Below are 25,118 nucleotides of genomic sequence, written 5' to 3'. Positions count from 1 at the left end.
CCATTTTTGAGTGCAGGAGCATCCCCAGGTGTCTATGTCAATAGCACAGTGCTTTTCAAACAATATGGGACATCAGATACACGTGGGAGGGATTTTAAAACACAGACTTCTGGGCACCCCCCACCCCACCCCCTTCAGTTTCTGATTCTGTAGGGCTGGGGCCTGAGAATCTGCATGTCTATCAAATTCCCAGGTGACTCTGATGCTGGAGGTCTGGCCTGCCCCTAGAGAACAGAGCTTCCTTCTGGCCCCTGAAAGTGAAAGTCAATCAGTCGTGTCTGACTCTGCCACCCCATGGGCTATACAATCCATGGAATTCTCCAGGCCAGAATACTGAAGGTATTCAGTAGCCTTTCCCTTCTCCAGGAGATCTTCCCAAGCCAGGGGATCGAACCTGGGTCTCCCAAATTGTAGGCAGACACTTTACTCAAACCACCAGAATCTGATCTGGCTGAAAAGACTCTCTCAGAGGGATTTCCTCCACCTACACAGTGGCTTCGAAGACAGCACCTCTGGGTACTGAATCTCTGAGGATGCTGCTGGGTTTGAGCCGCAGTGCATCAGCAATTCTTTGATTTCTGTTTATGAGTTACCCCCTATTTTGTTTCTCAAGCCCTCCTCTTTGCCTCAGGAAAGATCTCAGCTTCCCCTCTTCCCCTGACAGTTGTACTCAACTGGCCAGAATTCTCTAGTCCTCCCTAATGATCAACATGAACTATTTCAAACTAGGTTGTTTCACAATAGGCACTTGTCACTTTGCTTTTCTAGCTCTTGTTCCCAGCATCTATTTGGCATTTCCTGTAGGTGGATCCTGCCTGCTCTGGGCAGGCCAGCTCACCTGCTGAGCAGGTGTGCACCGCTATCCCCCCATTCCAGTCACCACTTCCTGCCACAGCCCTGGTTTCACCCCACTCTTTGGATGACATCTGTCTTCTCTCCCAATAGGACTATTTGAGGTTCTGCAGGAGCTGAGACAAGATGTGTGTCCTTTCTCTCAATATGGTGGCAGGAAGATGAAGGAACAGAAGGTGTGTGGGGGATAGAAGTAAATATGGGTCTGAAATTCCACATAATTACATAATCGAGAGGTATTGCCAAGGTAAATTAATAAGAAAACAGTTGGATAATGTTTACCAACAAAATCAGCTGGGGTGTGTCAGTCGCTGCTTTTGCTCTGTTGAGTGAGCCACAGATTACCCACGTACATAGGGAAAGAGGTACCCTCTTCATGGAAGTGGCCACATTATTCTGTCTGCTTGGTCAAGCTACCTGGAAGCTAGGAAAATTGCCAGAAGAAGCCTGGGAGCTGCAGGGTAAACCCTATGCCAATGGATTGCGTCACTGAACATCTTCCCGTCTATCTGTCTCTTTTTCATATCTGCCCTGTCCTCCGATTTGTCCTGCTCCCTACGCCACTTCCACAGCAATAGTACAGCAAGGCCAGTACAGTACAGACCAGCCAGGCTAAGGTCTGCCTCAAATTCACATTCCCTTACGTAAAACACTTGGATGGCAACACTGAGATTCAAATCATGCTCACTGTCGATATCATGCAAGCCGTCCTTCTCCCAACAAGTTTTGTAAACTGGCCAAGCCAGTTTGAATTTGAAACAGGACTTGGGCTCCAAGCTGAGGTCAGAGGAGCCAAGCCTGGTATTGTCCTTCAGCGAACACTCTGGACCACCCATGAGGTGAGAGACTTAGGGTCAGGGTCTGGGAGAGGAAGAAGGATGAGAAAGGTCCCAAGGAAGGAGCTCACCACTGGGTGACCCAGGACATCAGACCCCAGTCAAGACCACAGGAGGCGGCATCTATATGAGGACTCCAGGTCAGTGCTCTTTCAGTCCCATATTACCATCTTTGGGAAAGTTTGGAGAATCACAATCTTTGGAAAACCAGGCAGAGACTCCAGGCACCTCCTCTAGCCTTCCACCTTCAGAGCATCCCTGGAAGCTAGTCCGCGGGGTCTCTGCTTGAATTCCCCTAATTCTGGGGAGCACAGTTCGGTAAAGCTGCCCTTCTCTTGTTATACAGTGTCAGAATTTGCGTCTAATTCCCCACCTGTGCTCAGATTCCTAGGGCCTCCCTGGTGGCTCAGACAGTAAAGAATTTGCCTGCAATACAGGAGACCGGAGTTCAGTCCCTAGGTTGGGACGATCCCCTGGAGAAGGGAAAGGCTACCCACTTCAGTATTCTTGCCTGGAGAATCCCATGCGCCTGGCAGGCTACATACAGTCCATGGGGTTGCAAAGCGTCAGACACGACTGAAACGACTGAGCATGCAGTGACAAGCGCCCTCAGGTTTAGGCAGGGCCAGAGGGTGCCTGCTTGACCAAGCGGTTACACTCCAGCTCAGTCAGGTTAAGTGAACTTTGACAAAGACAAGACTAGAACCCGGGCTGCTCGCCCGCTGACCCGGCAGCACTTTCATGTGCTCCACTGAGCAGAGAGCGGTCAGAGTCCAGCTTCCTGAATCTGACGTGGACCCACCAGCCACCTCCCCAGTGAGCCTGCGTGCCAGGGTGAGGACTGAAACCCTGGGCTCCAGGGTTTCCTCTTCATGGAGAACAAGAGTGGTTGCCCAGGTGGTGGCCTGAGCAGATGGAGAAGTAAGCTGAGGGTCGGAGGGAAGCCTGCTCCTCACAGGGCTATGCAGAGAGGGGGACTCAGGCTACCTCGCCCTCTGAGGATTTGTCTGTACTGAGGGGATGATACACCCTCACATTAAGTGTTCCATTCAGGGCAGACAAGGGGGACAGTGATGCCAGGGGAGGCACGTAAGCCACATGAATAGTCCAATAGAAATACCATCCATGGAGAAGGAAATGGCAACCCGCTCCAGTACTCTTGCCTGGAAAATCACACAGACTGAGAAGCCTGGTAGGCTACAGTCCATGGGGTCGCAAAGAGTCGGACACGACTGAGCAACTTTCCCTTCAATAAAATTGTAATCCCAGATTTCTAAAAAAAAAAAAGAAATACCATCCAGGGACTTCCCTGGGGGTTCCAGTGGCTGAGACTCGGCGCTCCCCACGCAGGGGGGCCTGGATTCGGTCCCTGGTCAGGGAACTAGATCCCACCTAGATCCCATGCAGCTAAGAGTTTGCATGCCCCAACTCAAGATCCTGCCTGTGGCCACAAAGACTGAAGATCCCATGTGCAGAACGTATAAACAAGTATTAAACAAATATGTGTCCAACTCTTTGTGACCCCATGGACTGTAGCCTACCAGGCTCCTCTGTCTGTGGGATTTTCCAGGCAAGAGTACTGGAGTGGGTCACCATTTCCTTCTCCAGGAGATCTTCCCGACCTAGGGATTGAACCTGGGTCTCCTGTACTGTAAGCAGATGCTTTACCATCTGAGCCACCAGGGAAGTCTCATTAAACAAATAAACAAATATTAAAAAGAAAAAATATCAATTACAATAAATAAATATTAAAAAGAAAGAAAGATGCACCAACAGACAGGCAGTGAAGACTTCGCTCCTGAAGAGTAGAGAGAGTGAGCATAGGACTTGGAAGCTCCCATTATATCCTCCCCTCATGCATCCCAGCTACTTTGGAGATGGGGTCCCAAAGGTCATAACTCCAATTTACACCTGCTTTTGGCAGAAAAAAGAAGTACATTCTGTGTCTATCATCAATGAGCCTAGCATTTGCTAACATTTAGCACAATTATTCCCTGGGTCAAGAAGATGCTTCTGGAGAAGGAAATGGCAACTCACTCTAGTATTCTTGCCTGGAAAATCCCATGGACAGAGGAGCCTGGTGGGCTACAGTCTATGGGGTCAGAAAAGAGTCAGACATGACTTAGCAACTAAACAACACAGCTATAAGATCTGTAAAAATCCAGAGTTTGAGTTCTAGGGTTCCTGACACAGGTAAGATGGATTTGGCTTTACAAAATTAGAAGTAGTTATGATGGGATTTGGGTACCCAATCCAGGGTCTGAGGACATAGTTCATTAGTCATGGGTGTTATTATTCAAAAGAAGAAGATGCAAAATAGCTAAACATTTGGATAAACCTAAGGAACCCTGACATTCTTTTATCTTGATCACTTTTCCGGAAGCTATAAACCGCCCGGTGGGTAGTAAGTTTTCCTCAGCCCCTTCACTAGCAGTGTTTTTTCTTGGCAGACAGTCCTGTGGTGGCATGAAATGACTTACACAAGAGGGGAAAGATAAGATACCTCCAAGGTGGGCAAAAGGACATCATTGGCCCAATGTTGGGAGATGTCTGAACACCACATCCTGGCCTTCGATTTTACATGGGAAGCTGATCGAGTGCCGCGTTATTCATGCAGGAACATTGGGGATCTCCATTCCTTCCTCCCAAAAAGGAAACAGAAATGTGGAGAAATGTTGTATTCTACCTCCGCTCCTCCTTTCCTGCCCCTCCTACTCATTTTGAAACCCATCTCTAGGAAGAGTGCTGTCTTTCTTAAGACCTAATCCACAAAATGCAAGACAGGGCAAACGTCAAGTTTTGGCAAAGAAAAAGCAAGGGAAATTTTCTTCCTTAGGTTTGTCTGGAGTTCTTTAAAAAATCTAGCTGGAATATGTATTATTTTTGTAATGGAAAAGAAAAACTTCTGGGAAAACTTTTGATTTGGGCTGCATAAGTTCATGGGAGAAGGTGTTAGTTCCGTCTGAGTCTCTCTGAGAAGTTCACCCCAACAATGTGGGGTCAACATCACCTCTGTGTGCTCATGTATTATTTGCTCAGTAGGAATTCAGCCTTGGCCACAGAGTGTAGAACATTTCAACCTACTTATCTTTGCTTTGGAAAGAGGTTCCATCTAACCTTTTATGGTGTAATGGAAAAAGAGAGGTCTTTTAACATTCCTATACACTGCAGCTTTTCAAGAATGATGATCAGAAATACACATAAGATACTGAACTTCCACCTTCCATAAGACTGTCCTATGGCAGGAATTCAGTTGTGCCAAGGCCAGCACTTGAGAGCCTTGATCTGGGGGGCTAGAAGCCCTTGAACCCCAGATTTATGACCATTTCCGTGTCTCAACCACCTTCTCCAGGCACATTCCTTTTAATTTATGAAATACAATTGCTCTGAAGGGTACAGGCCTGGGAATGCAGGGTTGAAATATTCCACCTGGCCAGACACTGTTGTATGGAGTAATTTAAGGCTTTGCTCATTTTAAAGGGGATATTTCTCATCCATGATAAGGGAACTTTCCATGCCTTGTGAAGTATTATAAAGCAGTCAATCCTGCTTGAAAAGCTCAGAGAATATCCCTCACCAAAGGTCATTTGCTATTTCCGTCTTCAGGGTTAACTACTCCTGAGGTTCTTGTCAGAATGAAAAGGTCCTTTTCCTTTTTTCTTCCTTCCCTTATTTTTTCTTTTAACGGTTAATTCTTGAGTCTGCAGACCATGTCTAGATCTTTCTTCTAGAAGTGAGTGCCACAGAGTCCCTTTTCCAGAGCCCCAGTCATGCCAGGGAATCATTTCTAGTCCAGAATCATCTGGAACAGAGATATTCAATCCTCCAAAGATATCGCTTTCCAAAGACAAGCGAAACAGCCCACCCATGCCATTCTGTCTGCTTCCAATGAACTCCCTCGGCTGCCAGATGAACTGTGGGCACAGCTCTCTTTTGCCACATCCAGCTAGAGAGGCACCACTGTCACCCACAACATGCCTTTGCTCGTGAACCTTAGACTCTTGGGTACTATCTGTCTAGCACAGAGGGGGCCCGTTATCCAAGGTGACAAAGAGTGACTTCATGTGCAGAGTATATATAGATTTGTGCCCCTCATAGGTAAGATATAATATCCCCTGTAAAAGGAGATATTGTTGTTCAGTCCCTAAGTTGTGTCCAACTCTTTTTGACTCCATGAACTGCAGCATGCCAGGCTTCCCTGTCCTTCACTATCTCCTGGAGCTTGCTCAAATTTACGTCCGTTGAGTCAATGATGCCATTTAACCATCTCATCCTCTGTCACCCCCTTCTCCTCCTGCCCTCAATCTTTTCCAATGAGTAGGCTCCTCGAATCAGGTAGCCAAAGTACTGGAGCTTCAGCATCAGTCCTTCCAATGAATATTCAGGGTTGATAAAAGGAGATATCAAGAAATATCAATTGTTTAGGCTGAATCAAATCAAAAAAGCAAGTTCTTTCAAATTCTATTTGCTTGAATGAGTTAAAGCAGAGTAACCTCAGTCTTCTGATTTTGCTTTTCAGACGTGTGTGTGTGTGTGTGTGTGTGTGTGTGTGTGTAGACAGAGCCATAAAGACACATAGACTTTTCTTTCAGCTGACAGTGAAATCGGCATAGGTTTCAAAAACACCTAATTCCTAGGAGAAGGGGACCCAGACTAACTGGCGTAGTTTGGGTATGTGTGGTAATGTTGGTTGTCAGTCTGTTATGATTTGCTTTTAAATATTTATTTGTGAAATATAAATCTTGCTGAGATTGAAATCTGTGAGAGAGAAGTGACTCTTGCTTTTGCTGCTGCTTAATGGAACAGTTGAATCTTCTTGGAAAACATAAAGATGCCTTGTATAAACACATCATCCTAGGGAAGTATGAAATAACAGTTCTAGAAAATGCACTCCTACCCCTTCACATCTACAGATATATCACTCTAGACCATAGTCTATGTGGTCCATCAGCTACAAAAAAAAGTGAGTGACTCTGCAAATGCTGAGAAATTAGAGTCTATGTCATTAAGACGACAAGCATTCAGTTGAAAACCTGAAAAAACCTCATCAGGACATTTCCCGATTCCTTTTCCATTGATCCATCCCCGTGGCTAATACAGTATTTGTTATGCAGAAATGCTCAGTCACTGTTCCGTCTTCCTGGTGGACTGGTCTGATTTCTCTTTTTTTTAATTTTTATTTATTTATCTTTGGCTGTGCCGGAGCTTCACTGCCGCAAGAGCTTTTCTCCCGCTGCAGCAAGTGGGGGCTACTCTCCGATTGCGATGCTCAGGCTTCTCATTTCAGGGGCTTCTCTTGCTGCAAAGCACAGGCTCCAGGGTGTGTGGGCTTCAATAGCTGTGGGACATGGGCTCCATGGCTGTGGCTGCCAGGCCCTGGAGCATAGGCTCAACAGTTGTGGCAAATGGGCTTAATTGCTCCACAGCTTGTGGGATCTTCCCCAGTCAGGGACTGAACCCATGTCTCCTGCATCGGCAGGCAGATTCTTTACCACTGAGCCACCAGGGAAGCCCTGTGGTCTGATTTTGTTTATCAGTCAGAATGATGCTTTAGCATGTTAATTTTCATTCTGTAAAAAAGACTAAATCTGAGCTTCAAAGGCTGCAGGACATCAAATGTGTACAAGCGCTTTCTTTGAGTGGCCACTTTCCCATGAGTGATGAATTTGCATCCTATAGACATGAGCTGTGATAGGCATGGGAGCCCCATGTCTGGAGACTTGTTGTACACCCTTTCCTACCTCTAATGTATGTGGGTAAACTGTTCTCACCTGTAAATGGTCTAGTTCACTTGGTCAGTTAATCCAATCAGCAAGCATTGTTTTCATTGAAACCCAGAACACTGTTCCATCATGCAGCCAAAGGCCCTTCCTATACTGGATGGGAAGGGATATGGATGAGGAAAGGATGGTACCAACCAGGAAGGCATCATCCATTCTTTGAACTATGGTTTACTGAGTGTCCACTTTGTACCAGGCACTGTACTGGGATCACAAAGACACAGCCTCTGCCCTCAAGAAACTCATGGAATAGGAGGAGTGATAGGTGTATAAACAGACTCAATGTGGTAAGAACAATGGTTGAGACAAATGAGACTCAGGTTTCCCTGCCTAAGCAGCGCTAACCCCTAAAAGGACATGCATTGACTGGATGTCAGTGGGGAGGAGGGAGCTCTGGGAAAGGGGTCAGTGGTGCCCTGGAGCTGGTTCAAACCAGTTCGCTAGGACTGATCATTAAATATTTAGGAATCTTGCAAGCTGGTTGTAAAACATGGTCATTATTAACAATTGAATTATATTCATTTACAATTAGATAATATGAAAAGCAAAGATAACAAATACTGAAAATGTATTACTTCCTAATTACTGTATTACATTTTACTATTATCTATGCCTCGAGGGTTTTTAGGGCTAATGTATTAATATGTGTATGATGGAAATACTGTCTAATGGAGGCTACTCTTCCCAGCTCCACATTAACTCACATCAGGTTAGACCGAAATTGACTGTGATGGTCATGTTTACACCAGAAAAGACACAAGGGCTACAGACCAGGGGTTATTTCCTCCCCAGAAGGTCATTTAACAGTGGGCGAGGACAAGAACACAAAAAATAAAGGTGGGAGGTGGGCCCTCCAAGCTGAGTGGAGAGCTGGGGAGAGAACCCAGCAGGAGGAAGGTATAGGAGGCCAGACCCCACATGAACTTGCAGCCACCTTGAGGAGCTGGGGCTGGAGACGTCAAGGAAGTTTAAGAGGGGTGATCATCCTCACAGAAGCGGGGAGCATCACCCGCCTGGAGAGTGGCTGAACTAGAGGTCAGGGACACCTGCTGGGCTAGATGGACTCGCTCACCGTGGGGGAGGTGTATTCTGTGAGCCCAGGGTACTGAATTTTCGGTGTCTGGTCCATGAGTACTGGGAAAGAATATCCTGCAGACAACTGGTGGCTTAAAGGAAGCTGCAAAGGCAGCTGGGCTGGACAGGACACCATCAGTGTAGGGATGGCAGTGAAAACATTAGGGCATGTGAGGCTGCCAAGGAGAGTGTCTAGAGTGGAAAGAATAGCAGGCAGAGGATGGAGTAAAGGGGAGAAGCAAGGAGCTGAGGGAAAAGGGGTGGACGGAGAGGCTCAGTCAGAGACTCACTTTTGAGAACGAAGCAAGAGAGAAGGCCAAGAAGAGGGTTTCAAGAGGAAGGAGAGAGAGGAAAAAAAGGAAGAAGGAGGGAGAGACCTGGAGTGAATGTTTAGTCAAGACAAATCTTTCTTCACTCTAAAATAAATGAAGAGAAAAAAAAAAAAGTGACCTATGAAATAATTCTGTAACTTGAATGAAGATAAACACAACACTCAAGAAATGTTAAAATTACATATTGAAAGAAAAAACTACCATAGAAAATAGAAGTAAATTTAAGTTACATTTGCTAGAAAGCAAAATAAAAAGTATAGGCTCCATGAAACAAAAGGTAAAAAATGAGATGAGTCAACTTTGTAATATAAGGGAGCTGTCAGAATTAAGAAAATAATGAAAGCAAGCATTTAATGCCAGTGGAATTTTGAAGGAATTTAGCATACACTGTGGTTAGAACTGACACAAAATAAAATTCAAGCCATGAAAAGAAAGACTAGCTTGGGGCCTTATTTCACAATAGAGAAAAGGACAAATAGGCCAAAATTATCTGAAACCAGGTCTGGAATTAGAGGATAAACAACAGAAATCTAGTTTTTAAATAATATTATAAGGGTAATATATGATAATATAAGGCTATTAGAAAAGAAAATCTTTTTAAGTTGAAGCAAGACCTATAATCATGGATCAAAGCTCATTATGTGTCAGGCAAAATTAATAAAGAAGAGTCCAAGATTAGACATACTCTATTGAAACTGTTGAATATTGAGGGGAAACTAAACAATACTATGAAAGGACCAACACAAAGAAAACATCATTTAATTTAAAAATACATGAATGGAAAAATGTATTGGGTCCTTGATTAGAAGGAATTCCATATTACAAAGATATTAATTCCCCTCAAACTAACAAAGCTAACCAAAGTTAATGTGATCCTAAGTAAAATACCAGTGGGATTATTTTCCAAGTTTTCTAAAAAGTGCTTCTGAAATTAATTGGAAGTAATTAAAAACACTTGATAGGAAGACTTTGAATACAGGGAAGAAATAGATGAGAGTGAGGAAATAAATGAGAGTCTATAGTTGGGTATAGGCTATTCCTGGGCTTCTCAGGTGATGCTAGTGGTAAAGACCTGGCCTGCTAACACAGGAGATGGAGAGACATGGGTTTGTTCCCTGAGGCACTAAGATCCCCTGGAAGAGGGCATGGCTACCCACTCCAGTATTCTTGCCTGGAGAATCCCATGGGCACAGAAGCCTGGTGGGCTATAGTCCATAGGGTTGCAAAGAGTTGGACACGACTGAAGTGACTTAGCACGTATGCCTTAGACTATTCCTATGGCAGGTTTGTATAAAAAGAAGAAGAAAGGTGTGATTGAGTCATATGAGAGTTTTTTAAGGTGAAAGAAAAAGTTAAACAGTCGATGGGAAAAGACTGTAAATTTAGGAGAGTGAGAATGCCCATGGGAGAATGCGCCAGAGGAGACAAGGGGAGGTAGGAAAAGGCACAGACATCTCTAACAAGAAGAGAGGATGTTCCTATCCACAAAGTCTGGAATCATGAAGAAACATAAATAAAAATTTAATAATAATAATATACAAATTCATAATAACATAAACAGTAAAATAGTATTATAACAGCTAGTGTATTCAATTGATGCAAACCTAGTAGGTTGAGCATTGCGCTGAAGCTGGAGAAATGATGGTCAACAAGACAGACATGGTCTAGACCCTCTTGGAACTTAGAGTCCAGAGGGCAGACAGACAAAACGCAAATAAACAAAATAACTGCAAATTAGGATGAAACATTTGGAGGAAATGAACATGGCAACAGGAATAATGGTGGAAAGAAGCAATGGCAGTGCTTAGGGAGGCCCAGAAGGTCTTCCCTGAAGATATGATATTGAAGCCAAGAGCCCAGAGGTGAGAAGGCACCTGCCGTTCAAGCAGAGAGAAGAGTGGTCCAAACGGGCAGTGGGCGGAGACCCTGGGTGAGGTGAGACAGCACGGTGAGGCCAGTGTGATCAGGTGACGTGAGGTCTGGGGGAAGGAGGCAGGGAGGCAGTCATGTAGGACCTTGGAGGTGACAGTAGGGTTTTGAATTTTTATCTGAAGTGCAGCGAGAAGGCACGGGTGAGCTGGTACCACCAGACTGGCACATTTGTCTCCAGGCAAGAATACTGGAGTGGGTTACCATTTCTTCTCCAGGGGATCTTCCCCATCCAGGGATGGAACCCATGTCTCCTGCATTGCAGGCACGCTCTTTGCCGCTGAGCCTCCAGGGAAGCCCACAGAGCAGAGTGGTGGATAAAAGAAAGGGAGGAGTACAGGGTGATCCACAAGTTTCTGGTGTGAAAACTTGCTCCCCACAGGAAGAGATGTGGTTGGAGGGTGCCCAGAAATGAACAGATAAGACTTGATAATAAGTCAGGCAGGGCAGGCTAAGGCTGGCTGCCAGGGTAACACAAAGACCTTCTGGGCTCTGAGATTGGATCCGGATGAAAGCAATGTTGAGAAAGTTGTTCTAGGATGAGTGCACCATGAATAAAAAGAGTGGAGAGGCAGGCCAGTAAGTAAGGAAAATGAAAGGGAAAGTCACTCGGTCGTGTCCCACTCTGCAACCTTGTATCACCTGGAGAAGGAAATGGCAACCCACTCCAGTATTCTTACCTGGAGAATCCCATGGACAGAGGAGCCAGGTGGGCTACAGTCCAAGAGTCGGACACAGCTGAGTGACTAACACTTTCACCTTCCCCTCTATACAGTGGAATTCTCCAGGCCAGAAATACTGGAGTGGATAGCCTCCCTCCTCCAGGGGATCTTCCCAACCCAGGGATCTAATCCAGGTCTCCCACGTTGCAAGCAGATTCTTTACCAGCTGAGCTACCAGGGAAGTCCACGAATACTGGAGTGAGTAGCCTATCCCTTCTTCAGGGGATCTTTCTGACCCAGGAGTTGAACCAGGGTCCCCTCCATGAGGGCAGATCTTTACCAGCTGAGCTACCATGGAAGCCCACCAGGGCAAAATTTAGGGCAGTGAGGATGTTGAGGAGCGACTGAAAAATTTGGAAGAAATAGTTGGCAGCCCTTGGAGATAAAGAAAAGAGAATCAAAGGTAAAATGAAAGATGAATGATACCAATGTTCCAGAAAAGGACAGGTGGAGAGATGAGGCAATTTCCGATAATGTTTTAAAATGATGATAGGACTCCCAGACGGAAATGTCCATCAGCCAATAAACACAGTTAATGGCATCAGATCTGATGTCTAAACTGGTTGTCAAATGAACTGCATGGTGATTTTCTCTTTCACACGTGGATTCACAATCTTCCAAAAATGTGAAGATACCAACATTCACTTAACATTCACCAACATTCACTTAACATTCAATCTGCATTTGCTAGTCAAACCATACTCAACATAACTAATCTCTGAAAATTCAGAAGTTTCCTTTAGGTTCTTACCATGCTTCAGGGTCACCATTAAGAACATGAGTTATGGTTGGTTTGAAACTTTGAGATAGAACTAACGTGGTTTGGGAAAACGTCCTCTTTGAACCTTGATAGATGAAATGTACAAAGACACTGATCTCTACCTTAGAGGGCTCCTGTTCTCTCCCTTCTCAAAATTTACAGGTTCTTTTTCAGTGTTAGCACAGCTGACTAACCTTTTATTTTCTGTCTTTGCTTTCCCCACCTATCTCAGAAGCCATATGGTAGGCAGCTATTAATGTGGTTTGCAGAACAATATACCTGGCTGCCTCTGTTCATAGCACAGCAAAAACTTGCTCCACCCACTCAGTCTCCCCAATCCCCCCCTGCTGACAAGCCCCTTCTTCCCTCCTAGCTTCCATGTTTTATCTTCCTTCCCTTAAATGCCTTTTTCTCTTCCTGCTTCAACAACTTAGTTCTTTCCCTCTGGCTCACTTGTCGTCTGTCTCAGTTTGCCTGCTCACCCAACTTCTCCCCTACAGAGCTCAGAGATTCAGAACAACACTTGTCTGAGCAGTGACTGTCCTCCCTGACTTCTGTCTGTTAAAAAAGAAGGAAAAATCCTTGTCATCCAAGCTTCATGACTGCCTGGATTCCAGATAAACTAAGATTTATTATGTGTATACAATGGTGACCCCCAGGCTATGTACCTTGAATGAATATCACGAATCATCAAGGAGAAGAGTCGAAGCAAGCAGTGTCTTTTTTTTATCTGGAAAACATTATTTTTGTAATTATTGAAGAAGATAATAAACAGAATCAAATTAATACTTTGCATGGCCAGAACAGCGGTTGAGGTCAAAAGTCACTGAGAGGGCAGCATGGCTCTCCTTGGGAAGCTGGAATATTGCGTCCTCTGTGTCCTGTGTGAGTGGACCCAGGGGACAGCAGAGCGACCCAGGGACACCTGGGAACCTTCATTTGCTGACCCTTGACTTAACACTTCTCTCTTTCCCTCTCTTCCCCCCAAAGCCAAAAAGCAATCAGGAAGGTAAAAGAGTTGGGACATTTGTTTGGGATTGAAAAGGATGGTTGAGTAGAGGGAAAGCTTTCCTTTTTTCTCGTCTCATAATGGATCACTTTCCACCCAAGCAGCTGAATCACTGCACGATTAGCTTTACTTGTTAAGAGGAACCAAATACTAGGACTTTGGAATGGTCACTCTATCAATTCAGGCTTTTAAAAAACCAAACAAGATGATATTATGTAAGAATCAATGTGGGGCAAATGGCTAATACTGTGGCCAAAATCCTTGGTTGACCTCAGAGTAATCAATTCAGGCAAAAATAACCTCAGGGGAGAAGTTTCCTGGGTCAGTCACCTCTAACTATGTTCCTTCAAAGTTGAGAACAAGACTCCGTATTGGCCCTTTACTCACTAAACTGATATTATGTGGCCCCAAATACTCATTTTGTTCCAGAGAGATGAGGCTTTTCCTCCAAGCTTATGTTAGGAGTATAGACAGAAACCAAGAAAGAACTCTTTTAAGCAACTACCATGTCTTGGTAGGCCTTCTTTCCGTTTATGTCTGACTCACTAATTACATGCTAATGGGATTTTTCACATTGAAATGTGTATTAAATGTTGAATCATTGCACTTCCCTGGCAATCCAGTGGTTAAGATTCTCCACTTTCACTGCAGGGGCCCAGGTTGGATCTCTGGTCCTGGAACTAATATTCCACCTGCTGCATGATACGGATAAAATAATAGTAATGATAATAATCATGTCGAATCTTTCATTGACATTAGGATTGGACTGAGCCTATATCATGAGAACTGGAGAAGGTAATGGCACCCCACTCCAGTACTCTTGCCTGGAAAATCCCATGGATAGCGGAGCCTGGTGGGCTACAGTCCCTGGGGTCGCAAAGAGTCGGACACGACTGAGCGACTTCACTTTCACATTTCACTTTCATGCATTGGAGAAGGAAACGGCAACCCACTCCAGTATTCTTGCCTGGAGAATCCCAGGGACAGAGGAGTCTGGTGGGCTGCTGTCTATAGGGTCGCACAGGGTCGGACACGACTGAAGCGACTTAGCAGCCGCAGCATATTATGAGAACATATCTTAATATTAATAATTCAGTTAGTTCATTTAAAAATCCTGGATATTATGTCACCATGATGTCCAACAGCAAGTTTAATTGACGTTAACACCAATAGATACAGCCTCTGAAAAGCTAAAACACTTGCATCGCAGCTAGGAGTTGCATATTCTCTATCCCAATAGTCATAGACTCATAGTCAAACACTCATAGACTGTATTTTTAGGACAGTTTTAGAAGTTCAGAAATTTTATAGAAAAAGGAAGCAGAAAATACAGAATTCCCATTATTACCCCTCCCCAGTTTCCTCTGTTATTAACATCTTAACTTAGTTGACTTCCCTCAGTGGCTCAGTGGTAAAGAATCCACCTGCCAGTGCAGGAGACATGGGAGACACGGGTTCGATACACGAGTGGGGAAGATTCCCTGGAGGAGGGCATGGCAACCCTCTCCAGTGTTCTTGCCTGGGATATTGCAGGGAGAGAGGAAGCTGGCAGGCTATAGTTCATGGAGGTCACAAAAGAGTTGGACACAACTTAGCGACTAAAAAGAGTTGGACACAACTTAGCGACTAAAGAACAACTGCAAACCTTAGTATAGTACATTTGTACAATTAATAAGCCAGTATTGATATATTATTGACTGAAGTCCACAGTGCACACTAGGGTTCACTCTTGGTGTTATAAGTTCTGTGGTTTTGACAAATGTGCAGTGACATGTATCCACCATTACAGGATCAGAGAGAATGGTTTCACTGCCCCCCAGATCCCCTGAGATCTTCTTTGTTATCCTGCCCTCCCCCCAGGATCTCTGGAAACCAATGAGCTTTTTAACGTCTCCACGGGCTTGCCTACTCAAGAATGTCGCAGTTAGGATTACATAGCATCTGGCCTTTTCAGACTGGCTTCTTTCATTTGGCACGATGCATTTAAGGTTTTCGCACATCTTTCTGTGGTTTCATAGCTCATTTGTTTTCATCACTGAATGATATTCCATTGTACGGATGTACCACAGTTTGTTTATCCATTCTTTTTTTCTATTATTGTATACCCCCCATGTACTCTGTATTCTACCTAATTCTATGAGGGCTACCAAATATTCTGAAATAGCTTTATTTTCAAGGTTACTTCTAATTGTGACATTAAAATATATGTTAGACAAAATAATAGAAAAGTATATTTGAAAGCATTGAAGTATATGGTTTGCATCAAAGAAATGTGTACTATGAGAGTGAAGTTCTCAAGGAAACATAAGTCTCTTGAAATTAGACACTTTTTTTTTGCCTATATGCATCCAGTGTCCAAAGCATTCATTGGATTTTCAAAAGGATATGTTACACCTCCACCTAATAGTAAGAACCATTATAGAGATGAGGAGGGTGTTGGAGAAGACTCTTGAGAGTCCCTTGGACTGCAAGGAGATCCAACCAGTCCATTCTGAAGGAGATCAACCCTGGGATTTCTTTGGAGGGAATGATGCTGAAGCTGAAACTCCAGTACTTTGGCCACCTCATGCGAAGAGTTAACTCATTGGAAAGGACTCTGATGCTGGGAGGGATTGGGGGCAGGAGGAGAAGGGGACAACCGAGGATGAGATGGCTGGATGGCATCACGGACTCGATGGACATGAATGAGTCTGAGTGAACTCCAGGAAATGGTGATGAACAGGGAGGCCTGGCGTGCTGAAATTCATGGGGTCACAAAGAGTCGGACATGACTGAGTGACTGAACTGAACTGAACTGGGTGCAAACAATCACTATGGCACAGACAGATGGAGAGGAGTTAGTGATGGGTTAGGGCTTGACCTGAAAACTGAAGGGTGATGGTAGGACCTGTTTTGGTGGAGCAAGCAGTACATTGCAAGAGCACAAGGGGGAAAGCCGGGGGCGGGGGCGTGGGCTGTGCAATGGGGAGGAAGAACAGATCTGAACTAGGAAGCGATGAGAGGTAAGGCTGGCTAAGAAAGAGAAATCCTTCAAAGTCCAGCAGTCACTTAATTTGAAATTATAAGCTGCAAAAGGTCTGCTACTGCTGTTGCTAAGTTGCCTCAGTCGTATCCAACTCTGTGGGACCCCATAGATGGCAGCCCACCAGGCTCCCCCGTCCCTGGGATTCTCCAGGCAAGAACACTGGAGTGGGTTGCCAGTTCCTCTCCAATGCAGGAAAGTGAAAAGTGAAAGTGAAGTCGCTCAGTTGTGTCTGACTCTTAGCGACCCCATGGACTGCAGCCCACCAGGCTCCTCCATCCATGGGATTTTCCAGGCAAGAGTACTGGAGTGGGGTGCCATTGCCTTCTCCGGCAAAATGTCTTATTCACCCCAAATACAGTGCTCCATGCCAACTGTCAGTTTGCACGCGCGCGCACACACACACACACACACACACTCGTGAGTGATACCCAGAAGAATATAGCTTCCTGGTTCCCTTTGCCACATCTGTGGGGAGAAATTCCCCTGTAGAAGAGCTCTAGATTAGCAAGTCCTTGTGAAACCATGAACCCTGCCCTGGAAGAAAGCGTGGAGGCAAAAGGAGGGATGGGTTCCCTTCTGTTAAGCCAGCTTCATCTCAGCTCTTGGCTCTGAAACACTTTGCTGATTTTCCACTCTATAACATGGATGAGAAAATGCCCTGCAAACCATAGAGCACTTTGTAAATGTTCCTGCTATTATGCTGCCCCAACTCATGTGAAATATGTTTCCTTTTCTTCTCTGCCTTTCTAAATCAAATCCATCCCTAAATGTCTGGCTCAAAATTTAAGCTTTTCTTGACTATTTCAGCAGACTGTGATCTTCCCATCCCCTAAAAGTCAATAGAATTTATAATATGAATCTTTCATTTGGCCAGGATCACATGCTGCCTGGATATTATTTGTTTGTTCATTTCTGCTGGGTTTCTCTTCTGCCTAGCACTACAAGATTGTAAGAGGTGTTCACTGATTGATGCCATGTGCTAAAACAATGTCTGACACTTTGTAGATGTTCAACAAATACTTTTAAAATGTACCAGTGACAAGTAGGATACATACAGAGATGTTTTATGCCATTTTTCCTCCTCATGAAGTTTTAATTTATGCCATTCAACTGATAGATAACCCCTCAATTGCATGTGTAGAACTGGTGATCCTAGTTAGCCATGAATCAGGCAGGCTATAGACAAATAGCCCACATTGGCCTTCTTGGTGTAGGTCAGATGACGTCACATCAAACACACATCGGTCCTCTCTTCCGTTACCATTTCGCCAGTTTCCCACTAATGGCCTCTTATCTGCACCTCATGCGTGTGTGCTAAGTCGCTCCAGTCGCGTCCGACTTGATGACCCCGTGGACTGTAGCCCGCCAGCCTTCTCTGTCCGTGGGACTCTCCAGGCAAGAACGCGAGAGGAGGTTGCCTTGCCCTCCTCCAGGGAAGCTACCTGACCCAGGGATTGAAACTGCATCTCTTATATCTCCTGAACTGGCAGGCAGGTTCTTTACCACTAGCACCACCTGGGAAGCCCCTGTCTGAACCTCAGATAATACCAAGTGGTGCTTATGACTTAAAAAGTGCATTTTCTGAGACATTTCTTTTGGAGGAGAGGAGTGAGAGTAAGCCTTTCTCTCCTCCCTCATTCATCCTTCGCAGCAGACTTGACCTTAGTAGACAAAGGCCTGGCTCAGAGCAAGCTCAGCTCCTATGACTGTCTGAGCAGACAAGGTGCCTGACCCTTCTCACTGTTCCACATCCCAGCTAACCAAATTTGCTTCGTGGAATTCACGAAGCATAACCACCTGCATGGCTATGAATGTTTTAATTCAAATACTGGAGTGAGTTGCTATGCCCTCCTCCAGGGGATCTTCCCAACCCAGGGATCAAACCCGTATCTCTCAAGTCTTTTACATCGGCAGGTGGGTTCTTCACCACCAGCGCCACCTGGGGAGCCCAAAGTTCTCTAGTAAACTGACCTAAAAGACAGCATCTTCAACCTCTGGGAACTGCAGAGAGAATAAAGACAGGAGAGTGGTGATAATACAGGCCAGAAGCCAACCACCAAACAGATCATGAGTCAGGCTGCTTGGCTGTTTGCCTGAGAGGGATTGCATCTCCACCAAATCTTGCAGAGCTGGGGTCCAGGCCTCAGCCTTGTGGTTTTGATAACTCTATTTTTTTGTTTGTTTGTTTGTTTGTTTGTTTTCATTTTAGCCAAGAGTCATCAGGATCTGATGAGTTGATTCACTCTAACCAAACCACAGACTGGCTTTGTTTTTTGCCCCACATCACAGCACCAGTGTATGAGAGCGAGAGATCTACAGTCTGAGTATTAGTCCTGTTCCCTTCTGTTGTATGGGCTTTCCAGATAGCTCAGTTGGTAAAGAATCCACGTGCAATTCAGGAGACCTGGGTTCAACCCCTGGGTTGGGAAGATCCCCTGGAGAAGAGAAAGGCCACCCACTCCAGTATTCTGGCCTGGAGAATTCCATGGACTGTATGTGGTCACATGGGGTCACAGAGAGTTGGACATGATTGAGCGGCTTTCACTCTCACTTCTGATATACACGAAACTGATAAATTACATTTCTAAAGGGGAGCGAGCTTGCCAGGCGTGGAGGCAGAGTCTCCAGGGCACTTGCTGTGGGGAACAGCATAACCTGATACACACACAAGTCCTGCTTTGGAAAGTGCTTTCCCAGGGGATAAATGTTGTGGTGTGGAGACAGAGATGCACTCTTCCGCATCACTTTTTTCTAAATTTCATGAAAACTACCACCCGTTTACATGTTATCCATGTTATCATAAAATGCATCTTTGGTTGCTTCCCTGGTGGTCTAGTGGTTGAGAATTCGCCTGCCAACGCAGGGGACACAGGTTCTATCCTGGGTCCAGGAAGATCCCACATGCCGAGAAACAACTAAGCCCCCACGTCATGAATACTGAGCCCGCACTCTAGATCCCAGCTTCTGAGCCCATGTGTCGCAACGACTGAAATCTTCACGCCTAGAACCTGTGCTTTGCAACAAGAGAGGCCACTGCAACTACAAGCCTTGCAACGAAGAGAAGCCCTGGCTCAACGCAACTAGAGAAAGCGGGTGTGCAGCAACAAAGGCCCAGCGCGGCCAAAAACAAATATTTTTTAGAAAAGAAAAGAAAATGCATCTTTGTTTATGTTTAATATCTTTATCCCCCCTCACACTTCAAAGGGGCTTCCCTGGTGTCTCAGATGATAAAAAAAATTTGCCTGCAAGGCAGGAGACTGGGGTTCCATCCCTGGGTCGGGAAGATTCCCTGTAGAAGGGAATGGCAACCCACTCCAGTCTTCTTGCCTGGAGAATTCCATGGACAGAGGAGCCTGGTGGGCTCCAGTCTATGGGGTGCCAAAGAGTCAGATACGTCTGAGCAACTAACACTTTCACTTTTATTTGCCCCTTTAAAATCGGAGTATATGTGCCTTGCAATGTTGTGTCAGTTTCTGCTGTACAATGAAGCCAACCAGCTATATGCATACATATACCCCATCTCTCTTGAGCCTCCCTCCCACCCCAACCCCACCCCACCCGTCCAGGTCATCACAGAGCGCTAGGCTGAGCTCCCTGCACTGTAGGGTAGGTTCCCACTAGCTGCTGTTTCACACACGGTGGTGCGTCCGGGTCAGTCTCGGCCTCCGGATTCATCCTTCCCTCCCTTCCCCCAGTGTGTCCGCGTGGCCATTCTTGACTGCCGCATCTCTATCCTGCCCTGCAAATAGGTTCATTCTTCTAGTATCTTTAAATCACACTTAAAATTCTTTTAATTCCAAAGTATGCAATCATTGGCTCAGTGGTAAAGAATCTGCCTGCCAATGCAGGAGACACAAGAGACACGGGTACAATTCCTGGCTTGAGGAAGACCTCCTGGAGGAGGAAATGGCAACCCATTCCAGTGTTCTTGCCTGAAGAATTCCATGGACAGAGGAGCCTGGCAGGCTACCGTCCACGGTATCAAAAAGAGTCAGACAGAACCAAGAAACTGAGCACACACACATGCATGCCATCATTGCCAGAAAAGGAAAAAAAGAAAAACGCAAAACTCCAAAGATGTGCAAAGAAAGTTAATCACCGCGCATCTCCATTCCTGACCCTTGTTCTGACCGAAGCGGAAATGACTGGGGTAAGCAGCTTTTTGCACCTTTTGCCAGGATCTCACAAAGACACACGCAGCACACTTAGGGGTTTTCAAATTCTTTTTACAAATGTGGGCTTACCTGAGGCACCTGACTCTGAAATACTGACGTCATCAATGAATATAATTCAAATCCATTATTTTTCAGTAGCCCCGTCATGTCCCCTGCTTTGGGTAGATATGCCTAGGGTCCTTCTTCAGATCAAAGTCTAGTCTTTGACCACAACAAGAACAATAAAGTATTAAACAGTAAGATGGCAAACACTCCCAGGCCTACATTGTTACGTATTGATCTTCTCACTTCTAGAAACTGGATTCCCCAAAGAGAATGCCTTTTTTAAAGAAATGGTAGTTTCAGTTGTATAAGCTGTTTTTCATAAATTGCAGTGAGTTTTGCTGACCATTTCTTAATGACACAAAGATAAGGACCTTATTTTTATCAGAAAAATCTGTCTCCTTATTACACGAAAGGGCTGTTAAAACCTATGGGGTGTGAATTCTTGTAAGAGTCTCTGTCACCATGGGAGAAAGTCCCTGATTTAAGCATTTTGCCCTTTTCGTAGTGTCTGAGAATGTTTGAGCTGGTCTAGCCCAGTGGGCACTTAAATAAATATTCTTTGAGTGTTGAATACATGAAGGTCATCTTGTTCAAGTTTCTCATTTCACACATGGGGAAATTGAAGCTCAGAGGGTTAAGTGAGGCACAGCTAGGGTGAAAGGGAGGAAAAAGTCCAAGCGATCTAAGCTGCAAAGAGATTTAGGAGCTTGGAGTAGGGAGGAGAGGACTTTGGGGGGTTGCCGTGAGTACTTGACACACACAAAGGTTGAGAGAAGACTTACAGAGTTTGTGCACTAAGAATACGATTCTTTTTTGGTGTTTTCTTGAATGGCAGCAACCAGGGTTTAAATTTAACTTCCTTGTGATGATTTCTTGTGACCTCTATTTCTTTGAACATGACCTGGTGCAGAACCAGAGCTTTGGTGGTTCCAGGACTGTGAGGTTTCCTATAATCTGCATTCCTTCTCCTGGACCCTCCCATAGATCTGTTTCCTAGTCCCCCCTGTGGTTAGATGAAGCCACAAGACTGAGTTACACCCTTGGAATGAGGACAGAAGAGAGGAACACCACGCCTAGGCCTCACCCATGAAAACCTCCCACTGGGAATCCCCATTCTCTCTTGTTTCTCAGCTGGAAGCCAAGGACCCCAAGGTCCCACACACCAGTGGAGGAAGTCTGAGTCCCTGCATCACTGCTCGGAAGGCCACCTGCTAAACACCGACTCTGGACTGTTATAAGAAGTCAACTTCCACTGTGTTAGGCTGACGTAGCTTTTGATCTGTTACATCAGCTGTGTTACATTAGCTGGGGCCATGGCTTCCACTGTGCCTATTAGGGTTTCTTTATGTTTGGTTGGTTTATGAATAAGCAGACATAAAATCCAGAACCTGTATCAATCAACGGTGCCATCATGATTACACCCACTAAGTCCTACAAAGTTCATGTGGAGACCTAAACCTCCCACCTTAATTACCATGAGACTGAATACATAGGAGCAAGGGAGAAAATGGTCTGACATTACCATTTTTCCTTACTACCACATAACTTTATTTAGTTTGATCCCAGTGCAAACTTGATTTCTTTCCTCCAAGAGTTTAAGGAATCATTTCTCTTTTTGAGCATTGTTTTTTTGCCAATTGCTCTTGCCCAGTCACTCATGCTATATTGGTTGTCTTGACAGGAGGGGAGATTTACCAAAGAATTGTCTCAGTTTTTCTTGCTTTAAAGGCAGGATAAAAGGTGAATAGAAAACAGTTGTGGAGGAAAAAAGAAAAGAGGATGAAAGGAAGCTAGCAGGACTTGAGATGTTCCTGGGCTTCCCAGGTGGCGGTTGTGGTAAAGAACCCACCTGCCAATGCAGGAGATACAAGAGACGCAGGTTTGATCCCTGGGTCCGGTAGCTCTCCCAGAGGCGGGCATGGCAACCCACTCCAGTATTTTTGCCTGGAGAATCCTGTGGACAGAGGAGGTTGGTGGATTACAGTCCATAGGGTCACAAAGAGTTGAACATGACTGAAGCAACTTAGCACACACACAGGCACAAGCTGTTCCCATTGTCAAAAAATCATACTGTTTAAAGGTAGTGGTTGAAATAGGGGACATTTGAATATTTCTTTCAAGCATGAAACCCAAAGGATGCTCTTGGCCCTACCTGCACTTTAAACTAGAGCTCCACTGGCTCTATAGCTAAGACAAATTATTTAGAAAGCCTGAGATCCTGATACAGCCTTTCGGGCTAGAATGATTGCCACGTGATCACAGGTACGTGGGATAAAGAGACATTACTGTAGAGAGGTAGGTACACTTGATGATGAGGAGGAAATGATGGAACCTATAAACAGATGCCTTGGCATTTCACCCATGGGCCTAACTAGCCTTATTGTCCAGATGACAAAGTCAAATTTGCTCAGTCGCATCCGACTATTTGCAACCCCATGGACTATACAGTCCATGGGATTCTCCATACTGGAGTGGGTAGCCTTTCTCTTCTTCAGGGGATCTTCCCAACCCAGGGATCGAACCCAGGGCTCCCACATTGAGGGCAGATTCTTTACTGTCTGAGCCACCAGGGAAGCCCAAGAATACTGGAGTGTGTAGCCTATCCCTTCTTCCGTGGATCTTCCAAACCCAGGAATTGAACCAGGGTCGCCTGCATTGCAGGTGGATTCTTTAGCAACTGAGCTATCAGGGAAGCCCTCAGATGACAAAGCAGCAATTAAAGTTCGGTGGGGGTTGAAGGAAAAATTGACCTAGAACTAGACCTCAAAATGCTCTAGAAGAAAATTCTCTTTCAGGATACAATGATCTGAGACCATAATAAAAAGATCATCAGATCCTAGTCACCAGGTTGGAAATGTTATTAATAAAGAGATATTAAATGTATAGCTATAGCCTCCATGGTGGCTCAGTGGTGAAGAATCAGCCTGCCAAGCAGGAGACGAGGGTTCAATCCCTGGGCCGGGAAGATCCTCTGTAGAAGGAAATGACAACCCACTCCTGTATTCTTGCCTGGGAAATCCCATGAATAGAGGAGCCTGGCAGGCTACAGTCCATGGGGTCACCAAGAGTCAGACCCGACTTAGTGACTAAACAGCAACAGCAGGGACGGGGGAGCCTGGTGGGCTGTCGTCTCTGGGGGCGCACAGAGTCAGACACGACTGAAGTGACTTAGCAGCAGCAGCAGCAGCAGAAAATGTATAGGCATTTTCTGTAACTTCTCCAATTATTACAAAACAGACCAAAAAGTGAACAGGTATATCTTGGGGTGAGGGTGTGTGCTAAACCGGTTGGAATGATACACCATCACACCAAGGATGTGATTCCGCAAATAAGTAGGTGTCAGGCATACAGAACTGGGAGAGGGATTATGTCTTCCTTTGGTTATAGTTTACAAAGTGGGATTGATCCAAACTCAAAACCTTATAGCTTTTGTTTCCAACGCCCCTTTCCATTTTTCACTCCCTACCAGCTTGGACTCTTGCTCCAAAATATTTAGTGCTTCTCCCTTGCTGATAGAAATATAGAGTTGAACATCCTTGCTTGGTACTAAAGGCCACCCGCAGTATAGTTCCAACCTAACTGTCTACGTGCATTTTGCATTCGTTCTATCTGAGCCTCTGTCCTGTTGAGCAGGGCAGTCTCCGTTCAATGCGTGACATTCATCCCTCCATTCCCAGCCCTGAGCCTTTCCTCCCTGCCTCCCCTCGTCCCTCCAGTCGGATCCTGTGATGCTCTGGGCACAGCTCAGCATTCTAATGCCTCCCTGTCGGTCTAACTCCCCGCTCCCAAGGGCAGTACACAGGACCGTGTGCTTGACCTGATGCTCTGCTGACACTGTCCAGAAATTCTCAATAATTTCTGAACGAGAGGCTCACATTTTCAACTTGCACTGGGCTCCACAAATTATGTCACCAGGCCTGTGGGTGGGAACTATTTATGTGGACAACTCCAACACACTGCTTTGTGTTTTTATTTAATTAAAAATGAAGGCAAAGTTTTTAACACACCCAGAGAACTTTCTGTGTACAAAGCAATTTTACACACACCACTGCATCTAAGGACTTCCCTGGTGGCTCAGCGGTAAAGAATCCCCTTGCAATGCAGGAGACTTGGGTTCGATCCCTGGGTCAGGAAGATCCTCTGGAGAAGGAAATGGCAACCCTCTCCAGTATTCTTGCCTGGGGAATCCCATGGACAGAGGAGCCTGGCGGGCTACAGTCCGAAGAGTTGGACATGACTGAGCAACTAACACCACACCTAAACCACCAGACAAGCCCATGGAGTGAGGAGGCTGAGTTCCAGCAGCAGCTGTGGGTCTCCAGGCATTTCTGAATCCATCGGAAGCCTTTGGGCCTTTCCCTTTTAGTCTGTGTTCACATTTCCCAGCACCTCTTGCTCTGGAATTGTTATAAAATCAAAGTTCAGAGTAGCTTATGCTCAGCACTCTGGCCTCCAGTACTCGTTTCCTTTAGCTGGTACAATCAAGTACCACAGACTCAGTGGCTTAAACACCAGAAATGTATTGTCTCACAGTTCTCGAGGCACAAAGTCTGACCTCAGTGTCTACAGGCCACGCTCC

At 45.3% G+C, this 25,118-nt stretch overlaps 1 protein-coding gene across 4 annotated transcripts in view; it reads left to right on the top strand.

Annotated features, from left to right (window-relative positions):
- The first annotated feature begins 1,159 nt into the window (after positions 1-1,159).
- HIPK2 (homeodomain interacting protein kinase 2) overlaps positions 1,160-25,118 on the top strand; it is a 234,649-nt gene continuing 210,690 nt past the window's right edge. For all 4 annotated transcript variants that reach the window (XM_069588545.1, XM_069588544.1, XM_069588541.1 and 1 more), the window contains exon 1: positions 1,160-1,313. In XM_069588545.1, the coding sequence (XP_069444646.1) occupies positions 1,229-1,313 (85 nt within the window). In that variant the 5' untranslated portion in view covers positions 1,160-1,228. The remainder of the gene's footprint in view (positions 1,314-25,118) is intronic.

The sequence above is a fragment of the Ovis canadensis genome, chromosome 4 (genome assembly GCF_042477335.2).
Source record: "Ovis canadensis isolate MfBH-ARS-UI-01 breed Bighorn chromosome 4, ARS-UI_OviCan_v2, whole genome shotgun sequence".
Lineage (NCBI taxonomy): Eukaryota > Metazoa > Chordata > Mammalia > Artiodactyla > Bovidae > Ovis > Ovis canadensis.
The sequence above is the reverse complement of the archived record's forward strand: the minus strand, read 5'-3'. Positions and strand labels throughout refer to the sequence as shown.